General features: G+C 44.4%; 5 protein-coding genes across 5 annotated transcripts; all 5 read right to left on the bottom strand.

The window, feature by feature from the left end:
- Nucleotides 1-2,945: 2,945 nt before the first annotated feature.
- Nucleotides 2,946-3,596, bottom strand: EPUS_08423 (uncharacterized protein; the record flags this gene model as incomplete). The annotated part of the gene is made up of 1 exon (XM_007804149.1): nucleotides 2,946-3,596. One exon carries the CDS (start codon nucleotides 3,594-3,596, stop codon nucleotides 2,946-2,948), a length of 651 nt encoding a protein of 216 aa, XP_007802340.1.
- Nucleotides 3,597-10,294: 6,698 nt separating this feature from the next.
- EPUS_08422 (uncharacterized protein) lies at nucleotides 10,295-11,050 on the bottom strand (the record flags this gene model as incomplete). The annotated part of the gene is made up of 1 exon (XM_007804148.1): nucleotides 10,295-11,050. One exon carries the CDS (start codon nucleotides 11,048-11,050, stop codon nucleotides 10,295-10,297), a length of 756 nt encoding a protein of 251 aa, XP_007802339.1.
- Nucleotides 11,051-12,226: 1,176 nt separating this feature from the next.
- Nucleotides 12,227-13,379, bottom strand: EPUS_08421 (uncharacterized protein; the record flags this gene model as incomplete). The annotated part of the gene is made up of 2 exons (XM_007804147.1): nucleotides 12,227-12,951; nucleotides 13,001-13,379. The coding sequence occupies 2 exons, from the start codon at nucleotides 13,377-13,379 to the stop codon at nucleotides 12,227-12,229; spliced, it is 1,104 nt and encodes a 367-aa protein (XP_007802338.1).
- Nucleotides 13,380-14,587: 1,208 nt separating this feature from the next.
- On the bottom strand, nucleotides 14,588-16,045 carry EPUS_08420 (uncharacterized protein; the record flags this gene model as incomplete). Its single annotated transcript, XM_007804146.1, has 3 exons — nucleotides 14,588-15,782; nucleotides 15,836-15,912; nucleotides 15,962-16,045. The coding sequence occupies 3 exons, from the start codon at nucleotides 16,043-16,045 to the stop codon at nucleotides 14,588-14,590; spliced, it is 1,356 nt and encodes a 451-aa protein (XP_007802337.1).
- A 540-nt stretch (nucleotides 16,046-16,585) lies between these two features.
- EPUS_08419 (uncharacterized protein) lies at nucleotides 16,586-17,602 on the bottom strand (the record flags this gene model as incomplete). Its single annotated transcript, XM_007804145.1, has 3 exons — nucleotides 16,586-17,158; nucleotides 17,215-17,384; nucleotides 17,434-17,602. 3 exons carry the CDS (start codon nucleotides 17,600-17,602, stop codon nucleotides 16,586-16,588), a joined length of 912 nt encoding a protein of 303 aa, XP_007802336.1.
- Between the last annotated feature and the right edge of the window lie 246 nt (nucleotides 17,603-17,848).

The raw sequence follows: 17,848 nt of genomic DNA, 5'->3' as shown, positions 1-17,848 counted from the left end.
CCATTGCGACACCTCGCGGCATTTCTTGCATTCCAGTCTGTAGCCAGACCAACAGCCACTAAAGTCCTGTTGTCCACCTTTCCACTCCGGTCCCAGCTCTTTTTCGCAGCTATGCCCGTTTGACAGTGAGCAGAATGGACCCGCTCCGAGCCATTCAGTTTCGCAATATTCCCAACGCTTCCCTAGGTTTGATCCTTTTTGCACGGCACCGTCTTGAGCAGCCGGCTCGAGGGCAGATATTGATGGTTCGAGTGGTGCGGTCAAGGTGAGGAGAGGGAGGAGAGAAAGAAGAGCAAAAATGTTGATCTGCATCTTATCTGCGAGAGAAGATTGTTTGGAGGTGGGGGAAAGTTTGTTGGAAGCGTTGAGTTGATGGAACGTTAACTGTGAAAAGTGTTGTTTGATATAGTATTGAAGTAGGGCTTGTTGATGTGGAAACAAAACTCACTTAGAAACTTACCTGATGGATCTTTTATACTGTTTTACATTCAAAGTAGAGAATGACACGGGCGCGCCTTGCTGTAACACTGTTATCCAGGTATAGTATACTAGTCTTACTAAAACTTGTCACACAAGTTCGTAAGTTAGTGTCAACCTGCTGTGCAGAGTGCGTAGAGAAGCAAGTTGATTGATAGCTACGGGGGTAGAGAGCGTGGATCTATGTACAATTGGCTGTACCGTACAGCGAAATTAGAAGCGAAATTGCGTTGGAAATTGACCAATTAGAAGCAGCAGAAACGCAGGGATTACGCATATTAAACGCGGCCAATAGGCCCTCTCAGAAGGTCAACAGTTAGTTAACACATTAGGGAATAGACAGGTAGTGAACATAAAAGGCGGTAGCACCTGAGAGATGTAACCTGTTCTACCATGAGGCTGAGATGGCTAAACGAAAGACAGCATTTTTCGTGGCTGGGCAGTCACATTGATCGCGCTACCGCCTATTATGTAAACACTTGGCGGCCCTTCGGTCCTCTTATGCTCTGTGTCACTGAATGTAGTACCATTACGTAGCATGGTCTCCTCGTCTAGTGTTGCCGCGCTTTTAAGTTAGTCTGCTGGTACACAAGTCATTGGCTGCTTCCTCGTCCCACAATGGTCTGGACCCTTCTAAAAATGGCTCTGGGCGTCTAATCCGAAACTGTTGCATCTTCAGCCAGGTAAAGCTCATTATTATTCTTGAATGAGGAATAAGTGCCTGTATTCAGCTTGCGGAGCAGAAGACAAAAAGTAACCAGAGTCGTCGGGCCTTTCAATAAGTCGTTACAACTTCCTGAATGCCATGTTCCATCTGTTAGAGGATGTAGCAAATAGCGTACGGAGATACCAATTGAAATTTTATTTTGGTTACTCCTATCAAGAGGAGCATTTGCTCACACTAATAGCTATAGAAGCGCATTACTGCAACAGCTCAGAAACAGCATTTGGCGTTCAATTCGCATAGCAAGGCTCACTGCCATAAATAACAGGCCGTAAAAGTTACAAGAGCGTTTCATGCGTTTCGCATGCGGGGACCCCTGTACCATCCTGCTAATACGTAACAGATACGTATCGTATGCGCAGGGATTCTGACACCATCAGCCTTTTTTCTGTTGACTCGTTGCGGTTAAGCAAGCTTGCAATCATTAAATAGCTAATGAACAGCATCACGGCTCCAGGGCAAAGCCATCATGCTGTGGCAAGTAGGCGCTGGGGCGTCCTGAGTCGGATTGGGGACGGCTGAGGTAGCTATATCTAACTTAGGTTCAAAAGCACACGACCACACTGGCACTTTTTTGGTAAGGGAAGAACTCGTGGACCCGATGAACGAATTTTCCGACATTCTATTGCGGCCACTTCTCTTGCTTGTCACCGCCAGCGTTGCGGACCGTCATTATCATTATTACTATTACTCACACACGTGCCGCTCACATCCTAGCGTCCTGAACACTGCTCCGATCCAATACTTGGTAGCAGGATGCGGACCCAACACAACTAACGGTACAGGAGGGTTACAACCTGTTACGGCACGGCCTACCTATTTGGCCCAAAGAGGCATTAGGGCAGGGCATAACGTTGGCCAAGGATTTACCCGTACGTGTACGGCCAACTTGAAATCCTCCACAAGCACTATACCGCATTGCCAATTCTATGCCCTCCTTCTGCGCATTTCTGTGCCCTCTTTCTGCGCATTCTGCGTGTACATCTGTGTGCATTCTGATTTTTGATGGGGTGCGGCTTGGCAAGATTCTGCAGCCTTGGCAGGCTAAAGCACTGCTTATTTGTCAACTAATCTCAAGAAGGAAGGAAGAGGCCAACTTTATCCAATTAGAGCGCTGATCCTTCGGGCCGCATTTTTAAGCTTATTGTCGCAACAACAGATGAGAGATGATTTAATATCGTTGAAAAGATAGAGAGACTTTTGCGTAGTTGAGCAACGGTTACATGTATACCTCTTCTTAAGGTATCCAGTAGGCCGCTGCTGTACCCGTCTATCGAGATAAAAAATTTAGATGAAGATAGGCATACGATATTCACACCTGTCAACCTGCTGTGCAGAGTGCGTAGAGAAGCAAGTTGATTGATAGCTACGGGGGTAGAGAGCGTAGATCTATGTACAATTGGGTGCACCGTACAGCGAAATTAGAAGCGAAATTGCGTCGGAAATTGACCAATTAGAAGCAGCAGAAACGCAGGGATTACGCATATTAAACGCGGCCAATTAGCCCTCTCAGAAGGTCAACAACACCTAACAAGATCCCCCAAAGTTCACTACTAAGGGTTATCCATAATCCTTGTACTCTCTTCTCGAAATTCCGATCCTTGATAGTTTGAACTTCATTATATGAAGCTGCTGGCCAATTTTATTTTCGATACTCGCATAGGAACGACTGTATTGCGCCCACTAGTCGCAGATTTGGCGGTACACAAGACTCCAACCTTCCAGTCATCACCTTTAACGTACATCATTCAAGCGTAATTGAAATAGGATTGTCGCAGGACTGAAGTGCTTCGCCATCCATGATACCTTCCATATGAACCTCACCGACGAATTGGTACTTTCCACCCGGAAGCGGCCTAAGACATATGGGCGCAAATGCTGCATCCAGTATCCAGATCTCATCTTCCTCCTGCAATAAGCAGTGTGTGATTCCGAACAGATGAGTCTCAGTCCTGAATACCTTTGCATCAGAAAGAGTATGGAACCCATTGAAAAACTTAAGGAGCCAGGTTCCAGCTTCTTTAAAAGCTTGGGGTGCCGTGTTATACATAAGCCAAATCTGCGGCGAACGAGTAAAGGACTCAGGCAGATCTAAAGACAAGATCTGAGCCTTCCGCCGCAAGTCTTTTTGCACATTTCTGCCTCCTTGGAGAATGGCTGATGCAGTGTTGGTTACGTTCCCGCTGCAAGTGAGGCAGATTTCCTGCAACTCTCTAGCTTCTGGCAAGAACGGTGCATTTTGCGGTTCGTGAGCAATAATGTACGCCAGAGACGACTCGAAGATATGAGTGTATGCTTCCAAGATCCTGGAGGGAAAGGGGCTCCCAGAATCTCGCAGGGAGGACGTGGCGTCTGGTGAAGGTGAAGAATTCAGTTGAAGATGATAGAGAAGCATTGTTCGTAGTAAATGTGGTAGCAGTAAAGAAACTCCAGATGGTAGCGGTTTATCGCACCAATCTAACAACCCGACGAAACTCGGTCTGCCTAAGATTGTCCGCCACAGAAGCTCGACGCGAGTGAACTTTTGCCTGCCCTAATGTCAGCGATATTACATCCAGAGTAAAAATATCACACATATATAATGCCTCGGCACTTCCCCCAGTTTCAAGTCTTGTCAACAAAGAACAGACTGGGGCTGGTCCGGTTCTCAGCCATTCTTGCAACGGATCCGGATGCCTGTCGGCACGACGGAAAAAGAGGGGGACGATTTCTTTTACCATCCCAATACGCTGCCCAGTCACTCCTAGACTGTGGTCAGAGACCTGGCCGCTCTGCTTTGGTGAGTCTGACAATCGCCAAGGTCCGGATTGCTGTGCAAAGTCGTTGGTTGTGGCTTGCAGGTGTAGGAAGTCCGGACACCACGACGGTAGATTTGGGGTGCTACGTGCGTTTGACACTAAATTTAGCACAGCCAAATCGTTTCGAGCCCTGATGATGAACGAGGTCGCCTGCAAATAAATTTCGCCCACAGATTTAGTGTAGTCTGGTTCTAGCAAGATCTTGCTGTCCTTGCGAACTCGGAACAGATACCCAAAATGCTGTACAGGGCATCGCGAGGATCGGAGCACTTCTGCGCACGACTCATGTTCATTACTGACATGAAGTCTGGCAGTTGTCCTTTCGAAACTGTCTCCCTGATAGTCTGCATGTAAGTCAGAGTACATATGTTCTCACGAGCTTTCATGTCCACGTCAATTGGAAACAAATCGTCCATTCGCAATTCCAAGCCATTGATAATGAAATTTGCAACCTGCGATAAAGTCCTTGCACGCAGAAAAATATCAAAAGAAGCAACTCGGTGTCCGACGAGAACCCACACCTCTTTCGACAGCAGAACTTCTTGTATTATCCAAGAACGAGAGAACCAGTTCCGTGAAAACAATGCAGCGCATGCCTTTATTTCTGGAGGGTCAAGATTGACTGGGGGGATCCGTACTCGTCTTCCAACAGGAAGCCTGCCTTTAGGGTAAACCTTATTCAAATGATCGGCTAGCTTGCATATAGCAGCATACGCGTCTTGGCTAAATCCATCCTCTTCTCCAAGCCAGACAAGAGTTTTGTGTGCTAGGTTGTAGATCTTGCTCATAGCTTGCACCTGGTGCGATCTCTCAGGGAGACAGTCTTGGTTAATGCGCACTGCATCGATCCATATGTAGGATATATTAGCGAAAAGATATCGCGTGTTCCTTGCAACCTGGTCTTCAGTACCAGTCACGCTTATACAAACATCAAAATGGAGTCTGATTCGACGCAAAGCAGATCTCAGATTCCAGGTACCAAGAAGAATGGCACCATCGCAAATGATTGGATAGACACGCGCGATCTGAGTGAAAACAGTACGGCGGACTATTACGTGCTAGAGCCCAAATCAAATTTTTCGGAAATCGGAAAGCAGAAATCAGAAATCAGAATCCAGAATCCAGAACTCCGTACATCAGACCTCGCTGCCACCACCTTCCTATCGCTATCTACTTCTTCGTACGACAATTCTAATCTAGTCTCCGTTTTGAATTGCATCAAAGTCGTCATCATCTGCACCATCTCCTCCTAAATCCATTCTTTGTACAGCCCCTTCCCCCGAAGGCTGCCAGTCCAATGCTCCTGTAGGCTTTACTGACAATCCCAATTCTGGCTCATTTCCATTTGTGATGTGATTATTAAGAGCTGTATGAAGCTGTAGATAGATCGTACGATGTAGTGCAGTAGGTTCAGAGCTAGATTGTAAAAGATCAAATCCTAATTGTTGTAACTGATTTTGACACTATATATAAGTAATAAAGGGTAGATATTTATTCATATCTAATATATTAGTTTAAGATCTCTTTATATAAAAGATAAAATCACTCACCCTAATCTTGTATATCCTTCTGTAATGTCTTTAGTATTTAAGCATATATATAAATACTATAGTTCTTTATATCCTCTAATAGATGATAATAAAGAACGTATAACTTATCAGTAACAGCATTCGGATGATTAGGTTATTTTCGAATTCGATGTGCATTCTAAGTTCGTATGAAGCTCTGTATCTCGGTACAAAGAAGAGGAATATAAATAGCAAAAAGAATAATCTGATCAGCAAGAATATTTGATTTGAATAGTCCTTTATTTTATAATATACTAAAGTAGTTCTATATAAGAATTAATAAATATAAAGAATTTTTATATAAAGACATACCCTCTATTAAAAGAGAAGACCTTTTATTAACTAATTCCACTAAGATTTAATTTGTTAATTTGTTATACTAGTTCTATATAGATAATAATCTTGAAATTAAAGATCTAATTCTGTTATACATTATAATTAATGATATACAGAAGCTAACAAGATAGTCTTACTACTATAATTAGATCATACGAAGTATAGATACTGTCTAAGAAGCTTAACAGTATCCAGATATTAATAAAGTATACTGACTACTATATAAGCAGAGATGCTAATATAAATCTAAATAATATAATATAAGTAAGTATTAATAACTATATATATTTTAACTTTATACAAAGCAAGCTTAAGATAACTATTAAGAGACTAAATATAATTAGGTCTTAATATAATATATTCTCCTTAATGTCTTTATATATCTTGTGTACGCTGCTTAATAACATCAGGAACTAGTATATAATAGATAAGAAATAATTAATCTTAAGTAATATAAACTTTAAGTTGTTAAAAGTAAGCATACAAAAGTCTATAATCATATTCTTTAATAACTCCTTTTTATAATTTATTAGTTAACTTTTTAAAAGCTAATTTAATTAATTCTTCTTATTCTTTCTTTATACAAAGACGTCTTTTAAGTTTTATATCTCTTTATATTTATATAAGATTACTTAATCTAATTAAATATTCTTCTAATTTAAATATATAAAGAATTTAAGGATCTATTAATTTATAAAAGAATAGAGTAAAAATTTGATTTTAAAGATTAGAATTATTAATTATTAAAGTTTATATAATAATATTCTAGGCTTTTAAACGTTATTTTAGTATATTATTACTAATAGTAAGTTTATATATAATATATAAATATTTATATATATTTATAAATAATTTTTAATTTAAAAGAAAATAAAGAATCTCTTCTTTATATAAATTAAGATTAATAATTATATAAAGCATCTTGACTTAAATCAAAATAAAAAAGAAAAGTAAATATACAAAAATAATAAACATAAAAAAGTAATAAATATTTTTTTTTAAATAACTATTAAAATTTGATTTTTTTTTTATTAATATTTTGTATATAATTAATTAAAATAATAGAAAGAAGACCAGATTAGTCAGCTTTTTACAGATAAGATAAAAAAAGACATATTTTATATAAAGATCTTAAAGTATATTCTTCTTATAGAGCATTTAATCCTAAATTTGTATAAAAGGAAGAGTTCTTAAAGAAGGAGGAGATTATTATTATAAAAGATTCTCTTTATTTAAAAGCTAATAATCTTTAGTCTAAAGTTATTATAATTAGATAGTTATCTTTTATATAAAACTCTAAGAGATTTATAACTTATTAATAAAAATTAGCTTCTAAGTTTATATAACAGAATTTAATACAGAATATATAAAATAAAAGTTCTAATTAATTATAAATAAAACTTATAAAAAGTATTTATATAAATATATATATCTAGATTTAATAAAATTAGATTATTTCAGATAAAGATTTTAAGATAGAAAAACAAATTAATTTTTATTTATATAAGAAGTTTACAGTACTATTAAAGAATATAGTAATTAAGAGCTTATAAGACTTTATAGATAATTATCTTCTTTATTAATTTCTTTGCTAGAAAAATCTTCTTAAGAAAGAAGATAATTATATATATTTTGCAGTAACAGCTATTATATAAGAAGGTCTAACAAATCTCCTAATAAGTGCGAATAAGATTTGTACGATTAAGGAACTTATTAATTAGTACTTTCCTAACAAAGATTATATAATGTATATTATTCTTAATCAAAAAGACTCTTAAGTAACTACATACAAGGATGACAATGCTCTTCCCAATTTTTCTTTACTCTAGACAGTCAAGAAAGAGTCATACAACAAGTCAAAATCTTTCATCAAACAAGAACCACACATCAAACAAGAACGCAAACCCATCAAGCTGAAATTCAAATGACCTCCCTTAGATTCGTACGAAACCCTTACTTCTACTCAAGTCAAAGATCTTTCTTTTGTACAAGTTAAGAAAGACTCTTCTCTTTGTTTCTCTTACTCCCCTTTTTTATCTCTTAATTCGACGATATCTGTATCTATACAAACAGATAAACTAATATTTAGTAAGGAGTCATTATACAAAGGTCAGAATAAGACTGATAATGAGATTAAAGATAAGGATATTAGTGATAGCATTAAAGACACTCCCTTAGCATATTATACAAGAGGGAAAACTGCTAGTGCTGATAGCAAAGATAAAGGAAAAGCTTATATATAAGAAAGAAGAGGATAGGATAGCAAGAAGATATCTTATACAGTGTTAGCTTTAATAGTTTTAAATTTAGAATATGGATTCAACTCTCTTTTGTAAGATTAGCTTTATATAATAATAGTAGATCAAAATAGGATAATATATAAGATGCCTATTTATATAACCTATTATTAGTAAATTTTATATGTAAGTAAATTTTGTATCAAGACTTTAAGAGAATCCTTATATACAAAAGGTTAGCTTCATCTTACTTCTCTCTATAACTTTATTACTGTAATAGCAAGTATGTATAATATCTATCTTTTCCTGCTCTTTATACAAGTCTGACAATAATAATAATAGCAACAGTAACAGTAGTAACAACAACAATAATAATAATAATATTATATAAAGTTTTTTTTATTATCTCACTCTTATTTCACTAACTTTTCTCTTAGAATAACTACTACTACCACTATTACTACCACCTCCCCCCTTCTTACTATATAAGTGCATTATATCAAAAAGATTATATCGTATAAGGAAACTAATAACTTATATAGGGCTCTTATTTTATATAACGCTGTCGTTGCCACTGTTAACGCCGTTACTACTGCCCCCTAGGGCTAATTAGTACAGAATCCAGTTCTGCCTATTAGTGGTCAGGAACTAGCCCCCCTTGTATATAGTCCGCAGGGTCATAATGTGTTAGCCCTATCTGGGGGTCTTGTTACGTTTCGTATAAGATGTATCAGGCCTAAGCAGGTGCTTACACACCGGCCATCGTACATAAATGGCCTTCTTATACAATCTCGTGGCTTCGTACAGAATCCTCCCTGTACGAGGTGTCAAAGGGGACTTGGCGTGTTTCCGGAGTGTCGTCGCGTACTAGGACACTTCGGTGGCTGCTGTGGAATTACAAGTGGCCTGAGGCTGCTTCTCACTGTCAGTTCCCGACAGTAATTGATTTAGATTCGGGGGAGTCTGACGACGACCCTGATGACGATGAAGATGTGAAGCCTGCCGTACGACGGCAAGATCTCTCACGGGCTATCAAGGGGCCTGGGGTGGCGGCAGATCATCCTATTGTGATAGAATAGGGTACGTACGAAGCTTTCTTATTCTTCTTGCATGCATTCAGCGTTCAGCACCAGCACTGCCTAGTCGTACGGGATGTGTACGACACTCAGACGATGAGCTTGCACTTCTACGCAGTGTCTGAGACTAGTAGCCGCAAGGTGAAGCAAAGTGAGCTCGTACATAGCAATCAGATAGCATCTCGTACGAAATGTGTTATTATGGAGTTCTGGATTCTGAATTCTGATTTCTGAAAAATTTGATTTGGGCTCTAGCACGTAATAGTCCGCCGTAGGTGGAAGACGGTGTGTGTCAAAAGTGGTGCAAAATAGTCTGACCTCTCGCGGGCATGCAAGCGGCCACGTCTTTTGCTCATCTCTGTCCTGCTGCCCTTCACCTGGAGAACGACTAACTACGTAGTTATGCTGCTCTGGACCGCAAGGCCTCATGGTGACGTGAGCCATGGATCTAGGGCAGCGACCTCTTAGATCGAGCACTGCATGAGATAAGGGGCGTGGTCCATTGGCTACGGGGGTCAGAAAAGGCCCTTTGTCGATCAGCTCACTACGTAAGTATCCAGTAACAATGTTGCAGCAGGCCCGTGGATCTTTCAAGCTGGAATAAGCACGCGTAGTACCTCCGGCTACACTTGACTAGAGCAAGATCGCCGGGAGCAAATTGCGCTGGATGAAAAAGCTCCAAGGAAGAAAAACCGGGCTGGGTGAGGAGAACTACAATACTACTGTACTACTGTGAGATGGGACCAGGCAATCGCTGGTGCTGGAGGCAGTAAGATATCGAGCCTCGTGTCAAGGTCTTCTTTAGGGATTAGCATTTAAGTTGTACATTATCCGTGTCTGGGCTATCGATTCGTTCTATTATACAATATTTTGAATGACCACGGCAGAAACATGACTCCCACGCCCTGAATCCCTCTGCCCTTTTGGAGCTGCGCCAAACGCCTGGTCATGATGGTATAAAAAAATATTTGCAAGTGTCTTGTACATATATACACATAAAACCCTCCCCCGCACCATCCTCCCATCGTCCTGCTCCCGTCCACGTGCCGTAGTTGCTAACTAGCCCAACACTTGACATTCATGGAGTCCTGGAAGTCCTGGAAGTCCTGCGAGCTATGCAGCTCCAACCGCTCGAGTTGCACAACGACAACGACGATGGTGGCGGCAGCGCTGGACTCGACGTCTGTTCAAGATAATCCGTGTAGTCGTAGCTGCTTTCTGACCGAGCGTGTCGCTGTGCTTTAGATTGGTGTGAAGTCTTATAAGCATGAACTTCCGGTGGCACTGGTGAAGCTAGGTGATCTCGCTCGGTGAAGCGTGTTGCAGAAGATGTTGCAGCGGCGAGTCGGCGAGAATGAAGGTGGCGTTGCTGTCCGATGGTGGCTGCGAGCCACTGAGGGAAGCTTGGATCTGCGCTGGCATAGGTGGTGTGGCATGCTGGAGCTGAGGCTGGCGATGCTGATGGTTCAGTCGTCAAGCAGCGGACAGAGGGGGGGGACGAAGTTGTCGTGGTGGCTGTCGTGGGAGTGGGTAATCCTGGGTCAAAGTAATAGCCTAGATCTGGCTCTGCTGTGGCGGTGTTGAAACGGGGAGTCAAGGCGGGAGGAATGTTTGGTCGATTGAGACGTGAGCGGAGAGGTGAGCGAGGAGGTATGGTCGGAAGCATAGCGGGCCAGAAGCTGGGACGCGCACTTTCGTCGTCAGAATCTTCCGAAGCTGCGCTCATGCTCCATCTTGAGCACTCGCCCTCTTGGTCCTGGTAAGTCCGCAATAGGAGGGGAGCTGAAATGAGTGGGTTGGAAGCGGTGGGTGATTGGAACATGGGTTCAGGCATAGTTGCCGCCGTGGGCACAACCAAAACGACAGCGAGCCTGGATGTCAGAATAGACAAGAAACGATGGAGGATATTAAATGGAAGCGTACGACATACAAGGAGAGGAGAGGAGAGGAGAGGATATACATAAGGAATGACATTGCCCAAAGGAGACACGGACAGTATTCTTCCCGTCCGGACACGCCTTGCTCACCAGCGTGAGGATCATCACTGCATGAAACAAATGACCTGCAGGGATCTGAGCTCTCAACCATGCTACTATGGTATGTACGTAGTATGCTCCTGCAGCCACATTATGGACGAGTTTCCTGAACGAGCAACGAGCGCACATAATGAGGCTGACATGGACCGCTCCTCTGGGTCTGGAGATGGGGCTAAGATCTCGATCAAGCGAGACGCCAGGACCAGATCTGATAGAACCGGAGCTATGACAGATCTTCTGACACTTCTGTCAACAGGGCTGCCACGCTGACAAGGTGACATGGTGACACGATCAGGAATTGTGCCGCTGATCAAGGAAGCAAGACGTGGTGGAGCTCCAAATAAACGAGATGCTAATTTCCACATTTCGAGCCCGTGCGCTGGGTGGATCAGCTGTGCCAATGCCAATAAATGCACGGAGTACTGATCTACTGTACTAGTAGCTATGTCCATATCCAAAGGAGCTGGCTCAATTGCCTTGGAAGGCTGACCAAAGGACAAGATCAAGTTTACTACCTGCTAGACCACCTGACATCGCTTGTACAGAGTGTTTAGTGCGCCACAACTGGAATTTAGCTGTGTGTTAGATTAATGAAACCAAAACATCACCTCTTTTCCTGCGGGAATACGGGAATACGATAACGATTCGTCGACCCCGCTTGACCACAGGTAAATGTCTCCCTTAGCCACAGAACATGACGTCTAGAATACATGGCTGAAACTGGGCAGGAAGATAGACCAAAGAGACTAGTAACACCGAGCGCCATCCCCTGGAGTTAATGTGTTGTATTGGTACAAATCAATGAACCAACGCTTCATCCAAGAGAACCCGTGTCCCTCGGTCCTCGAGTTGCACCCTGAGACACCCGAGCAACGTCATCAAGCTCTGTCGATGGTAGGGAGCCTGCTCCGCACAAAGGGGCGATCGCTTGACTCTAGCTGATTTGCCTTATCTGCTGCTAATGCGGGCCTCTCTCAGCCGCTGGGTTCACCTACCCAGTCGAAGACAGCTCCTACAACTGCCACTCCAATATTCCATATGGCCGCATACCATGTCGCTCCCCAGAACTCCACGCCCTTGATGGTGCCCCAAGTCTGAATGATGGTTTCGCCTACAACCATGATACCAAGTAGAGCAGTCCGGCTGATCAGCTCCTTCTGTCTTGACGAGTACCAACCCCATGTGTTGTGATAGACATGTTGGCGCAGATCGGCAGTAGCGGGATCGAATGTGTACTCCCCTGCTGAGGGTGGCACACCAGTTGAGGATACGAACAGAAATTCTCGAGCAGCATAACCCGCAGGTATGAGCGCCAATAGTAAAGATGGCAGTCCAGCAGCACCAAGATGAGTCACGGTGAGATCTCTGATACCAGTGAAGTGAGTGATGAGATGAACAGGGAGGAAAGTGGCAAAGCTCAATTCAAGCAAGACGGCAAAGATAGCCGTAGCCAGCAGAGAAGTGGCAATCGTAGTCCATGGATCGCTGAGAATCGAACGATTCCGCACCGTCCCCTTGGGAGCCGAGTGCGGCGCGTGTGTGGGCGAGACTCGGCGCATCAGCAGGAAGGGAGCGGTAATGGAGATGATGTTTGCGATAGTGGTGAAGACGATCGTAGTGGGCCTGATGGAGTAGAACAGCGACAAGAGTAGACTATGAGGAGTGGCCATCAGCAGCGTGAGGGCGATGGTATCATATGCTGTGAAACGTTAGCGGGCACAGCTGTGCTTATCTCGAACTGTTCGCACCGTCAAAGCCCTCGAACCAGCAGACCGCTAACTGAACGACCTTCCATGCCAGAAGTCCGGTGATCTCGACCCACGATTCGGTATGTTTGGAGATTGCGGCCAGATCTCCCGCAGTGATCTCGGCGACAATGGAAAACAAAACAGAGCTCAGAAAGAAGCTCAATATGACGACCAGAGGGAAACGCAGCGCCGCGCCAACCTGAGACTTGCGCACAGGCTCCACAATGGCATTGTAGGTAGCTGTCACCGGCGATGATGGCGGCGACCGTCGTGATGGTGTCTTGACAGGTGTAGGGAACTTGGGCGGCGGCGGAGGAGATCTGGGGGTTGGTGGGGTGTCGCTCGACACCGAATGCGATTTGGCGCGACGAGGTGGCATCGCGGCAAGACTGGAGGGCACAGGTGAGACTTGACAGTGGTACAGAGTGCGATCTATCAAGCGGCTAGACGGGTGTTGCTCTCCTCAGGCGACAGGGCGAAGGTGTTGTGTTAGGTAGAAGCTTCAGTGGTCGCGTTGTTGTTCTCAGGAGGAAATGATGTGGCTGGAGCTGTCGACAAGTTTAATTGTTTTAACTGAATCATTTCAAACGTCATCCCGCCAAGCCTTTCTTCGTCTTCAAGTAGTACTTAGCAGGAGGAGGCCCTCTGAAAACTACGTAGTATGCCTATAGCATGCCTATAGCATGCCTATAGTTTACTAGAATTATGCAGCTAAACATCTAAAATCTAATACAAATTACAGAGTATGTTATTTCAGACATCACATTCCCAAAATGACGCTCAAATTATGACTAAATCATAGTCATTTGAGCCTCTTCGTAATCCTTAAGAATAATAAAACATCTGCTAAATTACCAAGGATCAATACCGCCTCATTTTCAGAGCCCTATCTCCCGGTAAAGTAGTATGTAGTATGTAGTAGTTGGTTGCACCTCTCCCTGAACTTCAACGTGCGTGCGAAACAAGATAATTATGGCTACTTACTACGTACTTTACCGGCCTATCCTCGACTTGTTGTGCAACATCTATATACGTGCTCTGCCCATTCGGTCTGGCGTCTTACAAGCGCCGTCCTTTCTACCTTATACCTAGTTAGATTTCAAGGAGAATAGGGAATCCATCATGTATCGACATGCCTCTCGTGGCCTCGCACCTGTGGTAATGCGTAGCACACTTCTCGGTAGCTCCAAGAGCATCATCGTTCATCACAATCGTACATCACAGGTGACCTGTGCTATTCCATGCTCCTTGCAAATTAGTCCCCTGCTGCTCAGTCGCAAGCATTAGTCATGGACTCATAAGAAAGAGGACTTTTTGGAGAAACTGGGGCGGAACAGTAGTGGGCAGAGGAGAGAACGTAGGTCGCAAGATTTATAAGCGGGCGCGTGTATATACATGCACGAATCGGTGTGGACGAACGGTAGATGCACCAGCGTGTCTTCGCTTCTTGAACCAGCTTCGAGAGATATCTATCCATCCAGCATCTCCCGGAACGCCACCCAAATATCTCCCTACATTCTCCATTCCCCTGGGTATAAAAATTCCTCCTCTGTAACATCACCCAACCCATTTAATCCAATATATAATTCACATATGCTCAATGGGCTCCTCCGGCAACAATCCGCCCTCACTCAATCTCCTCCTTCTCTCCGCCTCCCCACCCCTCGGCATCAATGCCCGAATTGGTGGCCTAACCAGATCATTGAAAAGAAAAGTCCCATAGACCAGCAACGCAAACCCAACAACCTGTAACCACTTAAACGACTCCCAGCCCAACCCCAGACTAACAATCCAAATGAACAGCGTACGGCACGTGTCGATGATCGATCTCGACGTTGCGGAAATGGAGCGCGTGACGCTCAGGCCGAAGAAATTGAAGCCGCCGATACTGATCATGATCAGCACCGAGGTGATGGCAATGGGACGATTGTTGAAAACTTGATGATAGCCTTCCCTGGCGTCGAAGAAGCCATTTTGTCCCTTGCTGGAGACGCCGACGCTGAAATGCAGGACTATTTGCGCGAAGATAGTGACGCAGAAGCCGAAGATGCCCTCCCAGCCGACAACGCGAATAGGTTCCAGGGCGTAGTTTTCGAGAATCCATTCCTCGACGCAGAATTGCGTGGCAGTGAAGACTTGGGCGAACGCGATCAGTAGGATGCCAGTGATGGTGCGCATTACCTCGGGTGCAGCAGCTTGAATGGCAATTTCGCGCGCTAGAAGCACGAGCATTTCCTTCTTTTCTGCATTGCTGGTTGAGGAGGCACTGTGCTTGTCGCCGGTGAAGAGGGCGCCCGCGAGACCCACGATAGCAACGCCGAGGACTACGATGAATAGGGAGAACCAGTGGTAGAGATAGAGTTTGCGTTTCAAGAAGAGGACGGAGAAGAGACCCACGAATAGGACTAGGGCCCCGCGTGTCATCTGGTATATTGATGCGGCGACCAAGAGGAGGCCGACGTTCATCAGGGTGGTGCCGGCTATGTCGCAGCAGGCCGGGATGGCGAGGAGGACGGTCTTCCATCCGGTCAGGGGCTTTCTGTCTTCCGTTGTATTGGAGATGAGGGGTTTGAGGGCGGGTGAAGCATCGAAGATGGCGGAATGGGATGAAAGTGGTCGGGGGTCGTCTGCATCGTCGATCGCTTCCGACGTATTGTCGGTTGGGAGAGGTTTATACAGGTGTGAACCGGATCGTGAGGAGCGGCGGGCCAGAAATTGTTGTTGAAGATAGAAACCGAGGACGACTAGCCAGCAGCCCATCTCACCGATGAACATTTGAACGCTGCAGAAGATCGTCAGGCGCTTCTTACACAGACGTTTCTCCACTAAACCTACGTTTGTATAACAGGTTGCTCGAAGTTCTGTTTCTGCTTCTTGTCCTTGCTGTCGCAGTTTCGAACACATTGCATGTCCTAGGGAGGGTCAGCTTGCTCGTTCAGACCAGACAGTAGAGATACTAACCTGCAGCTTCGTGAGGAGAGTATTACAAACGCCGGTCACCAACATCATGGTGACCAGGAACGGTATCACCGCCTTGACAGCCATGATGGAGGTGATGGACTAGGGCTGGCCGAGCGGCACTTGAAGGACGGACTGACTGTTCTGCTATTGCACGGGGAAGTGATTGCGCCTTTCTTGCGGAAGAAGAGATGAGCATACAAAAGAGATTGCGAAAATGAAATGTGTAGTCACGTACAGATCACAAGATAGAGGTGATCGTGATCTGTACGGAGTACAGTATGTAAGTACTTCGAGATCGGCGCAGCTGACGTATATTTGTCAGGTCTGGGCACAATTGGCACCCCATTGCAGCCTCTGTTCACTGCCAGGTTACACGAGTACACAAAGGATACTGCAGGAACAAATCCGGTTCGAATGTCATGGACTCATGCTCGAACATGGACTTGCATCTGCATTACACAAATTCAAGGAACTTCTGATTTTCCTTGGAGAGCGTTACAGTACATTTCCACACCTGTGCGTATTACACCATATCTTACTCTCTGCTCTCCCTTCGTCTCTTTAATGTCACTGTACGCGTTCCCCAACGCAATGCACAATGCCGTGCATGCAAACCCAACTCGGTCATCTGCGCAAGTACCATAGTCCCACTCCGACCAATACAACAGCACTCACGAGTTTGCCGATTTTCTTCAAAATCCGCCTGTTTTGACACCGGCGCAGGGCCTTGACTCTATCGTGAAAGGCCGCGCCCTCATTCACCCTTGGAAAGGGCTCCTCGACTTCCTTCTCGCCAATCACGGTCGTAGGCACGGGGACTCCTAAGAAATCGCAGAGAGGCTTATAACCATCTTGAACCTTGAACTCAAGGAGTCTTTCTCTGGGAACAATCCTGCGAATGTGCTCATGGTATTCAATGAAACTGGCTTTCATGTTGCTCTCGCTCATGCCGCCAGGGCGCGAGCCAAACATGTTATACATCTGCTGACCAAGCATTTTCCAAACCTGCCCTAACTCTCTCCAATCGAGGAGGTCACGTAGCACTGACCAAGCATTTGGCGACGCAACCTTGAGGATAGTCTGAGTCATGGAGATATACCACTTGTCAACATCACGGTTGAGTATCACAACTTTGGCTTCGGGATAAGATGCGATCAACTCATCCGCGAAAGCGGCAGAAGGTAGATCACAAACAGCCTCGAAGATGTGTGAGCTGGAGGTCTTAATCTGTATGAGGGTAGTATTTGACACACCTGGCAGTGTCCTAGAAGCTGATCCCAATTTTCTTTGGTGAATTTGCCTCTCCTGTTCCATTTTGCATCTCCAGCCCTTAACCACCACTGTGCGTCATCGGGGTCGTGGATAACGCTACGAAAATGGTATATATTGTTGAAATCCATACGGGACAGGGCAACTTTGATTGCTGTTCACCATGTTAGAATATATCAAGGTAATCAGAGCCCTCGACCTACAGGATGTTCCTGTTCGTGGTAGACCAAACACAAGTACCCGCATTGGAACGATACGCGTGGCCTTGTGCCTGTCTGCCATAGGGCCTTGACGAAAGACCTCTGGGAAACGTTCTTCATCGCTCCGGTTGGAATCCGACCCGAACTCGCTGGGGAATGGTTCGGATGCCATAGCGAGGAGATTTTAGAGTGAGGAAAACAGCTGCGGGCTTGTGCCAGAGACGAAATGGAAGTAGAAGGTAGGAGTGACCAGGAGATAGCACTGCTGCTACTTGGGAAAACTCTTTGAAGGACTAAAGAAATGAAGGAATGGAGATAAGTATTATGTGGAGGGGAGAGTGCATCCAGCGGGGGTACTCTGTAAGCAGTACCAGGATCACATCCTTTTCTCTTTTGTCTTTGGCCAATTCCACTTGGA

This window comes from Endocarpon pusillum (genome assembly GCF_000464535.1).
Source record: "Endocarpon pusillum Z07020 unplaced genomic scaffold scaffold281, whole genome shotgun sequence".
Lineage (NCBI taxonomy): Eukaryota > Fungi > Ascomycota > Eurotiomycetes > Verrucariales > Verrucariaceae > Endocarpon > Endocarpon pusillum.
The sequence above is the reverse complement of the archived record's forward strand: the minus strand, read 5'-3'. Positions and strand labels throughout refer to the sequence as shown.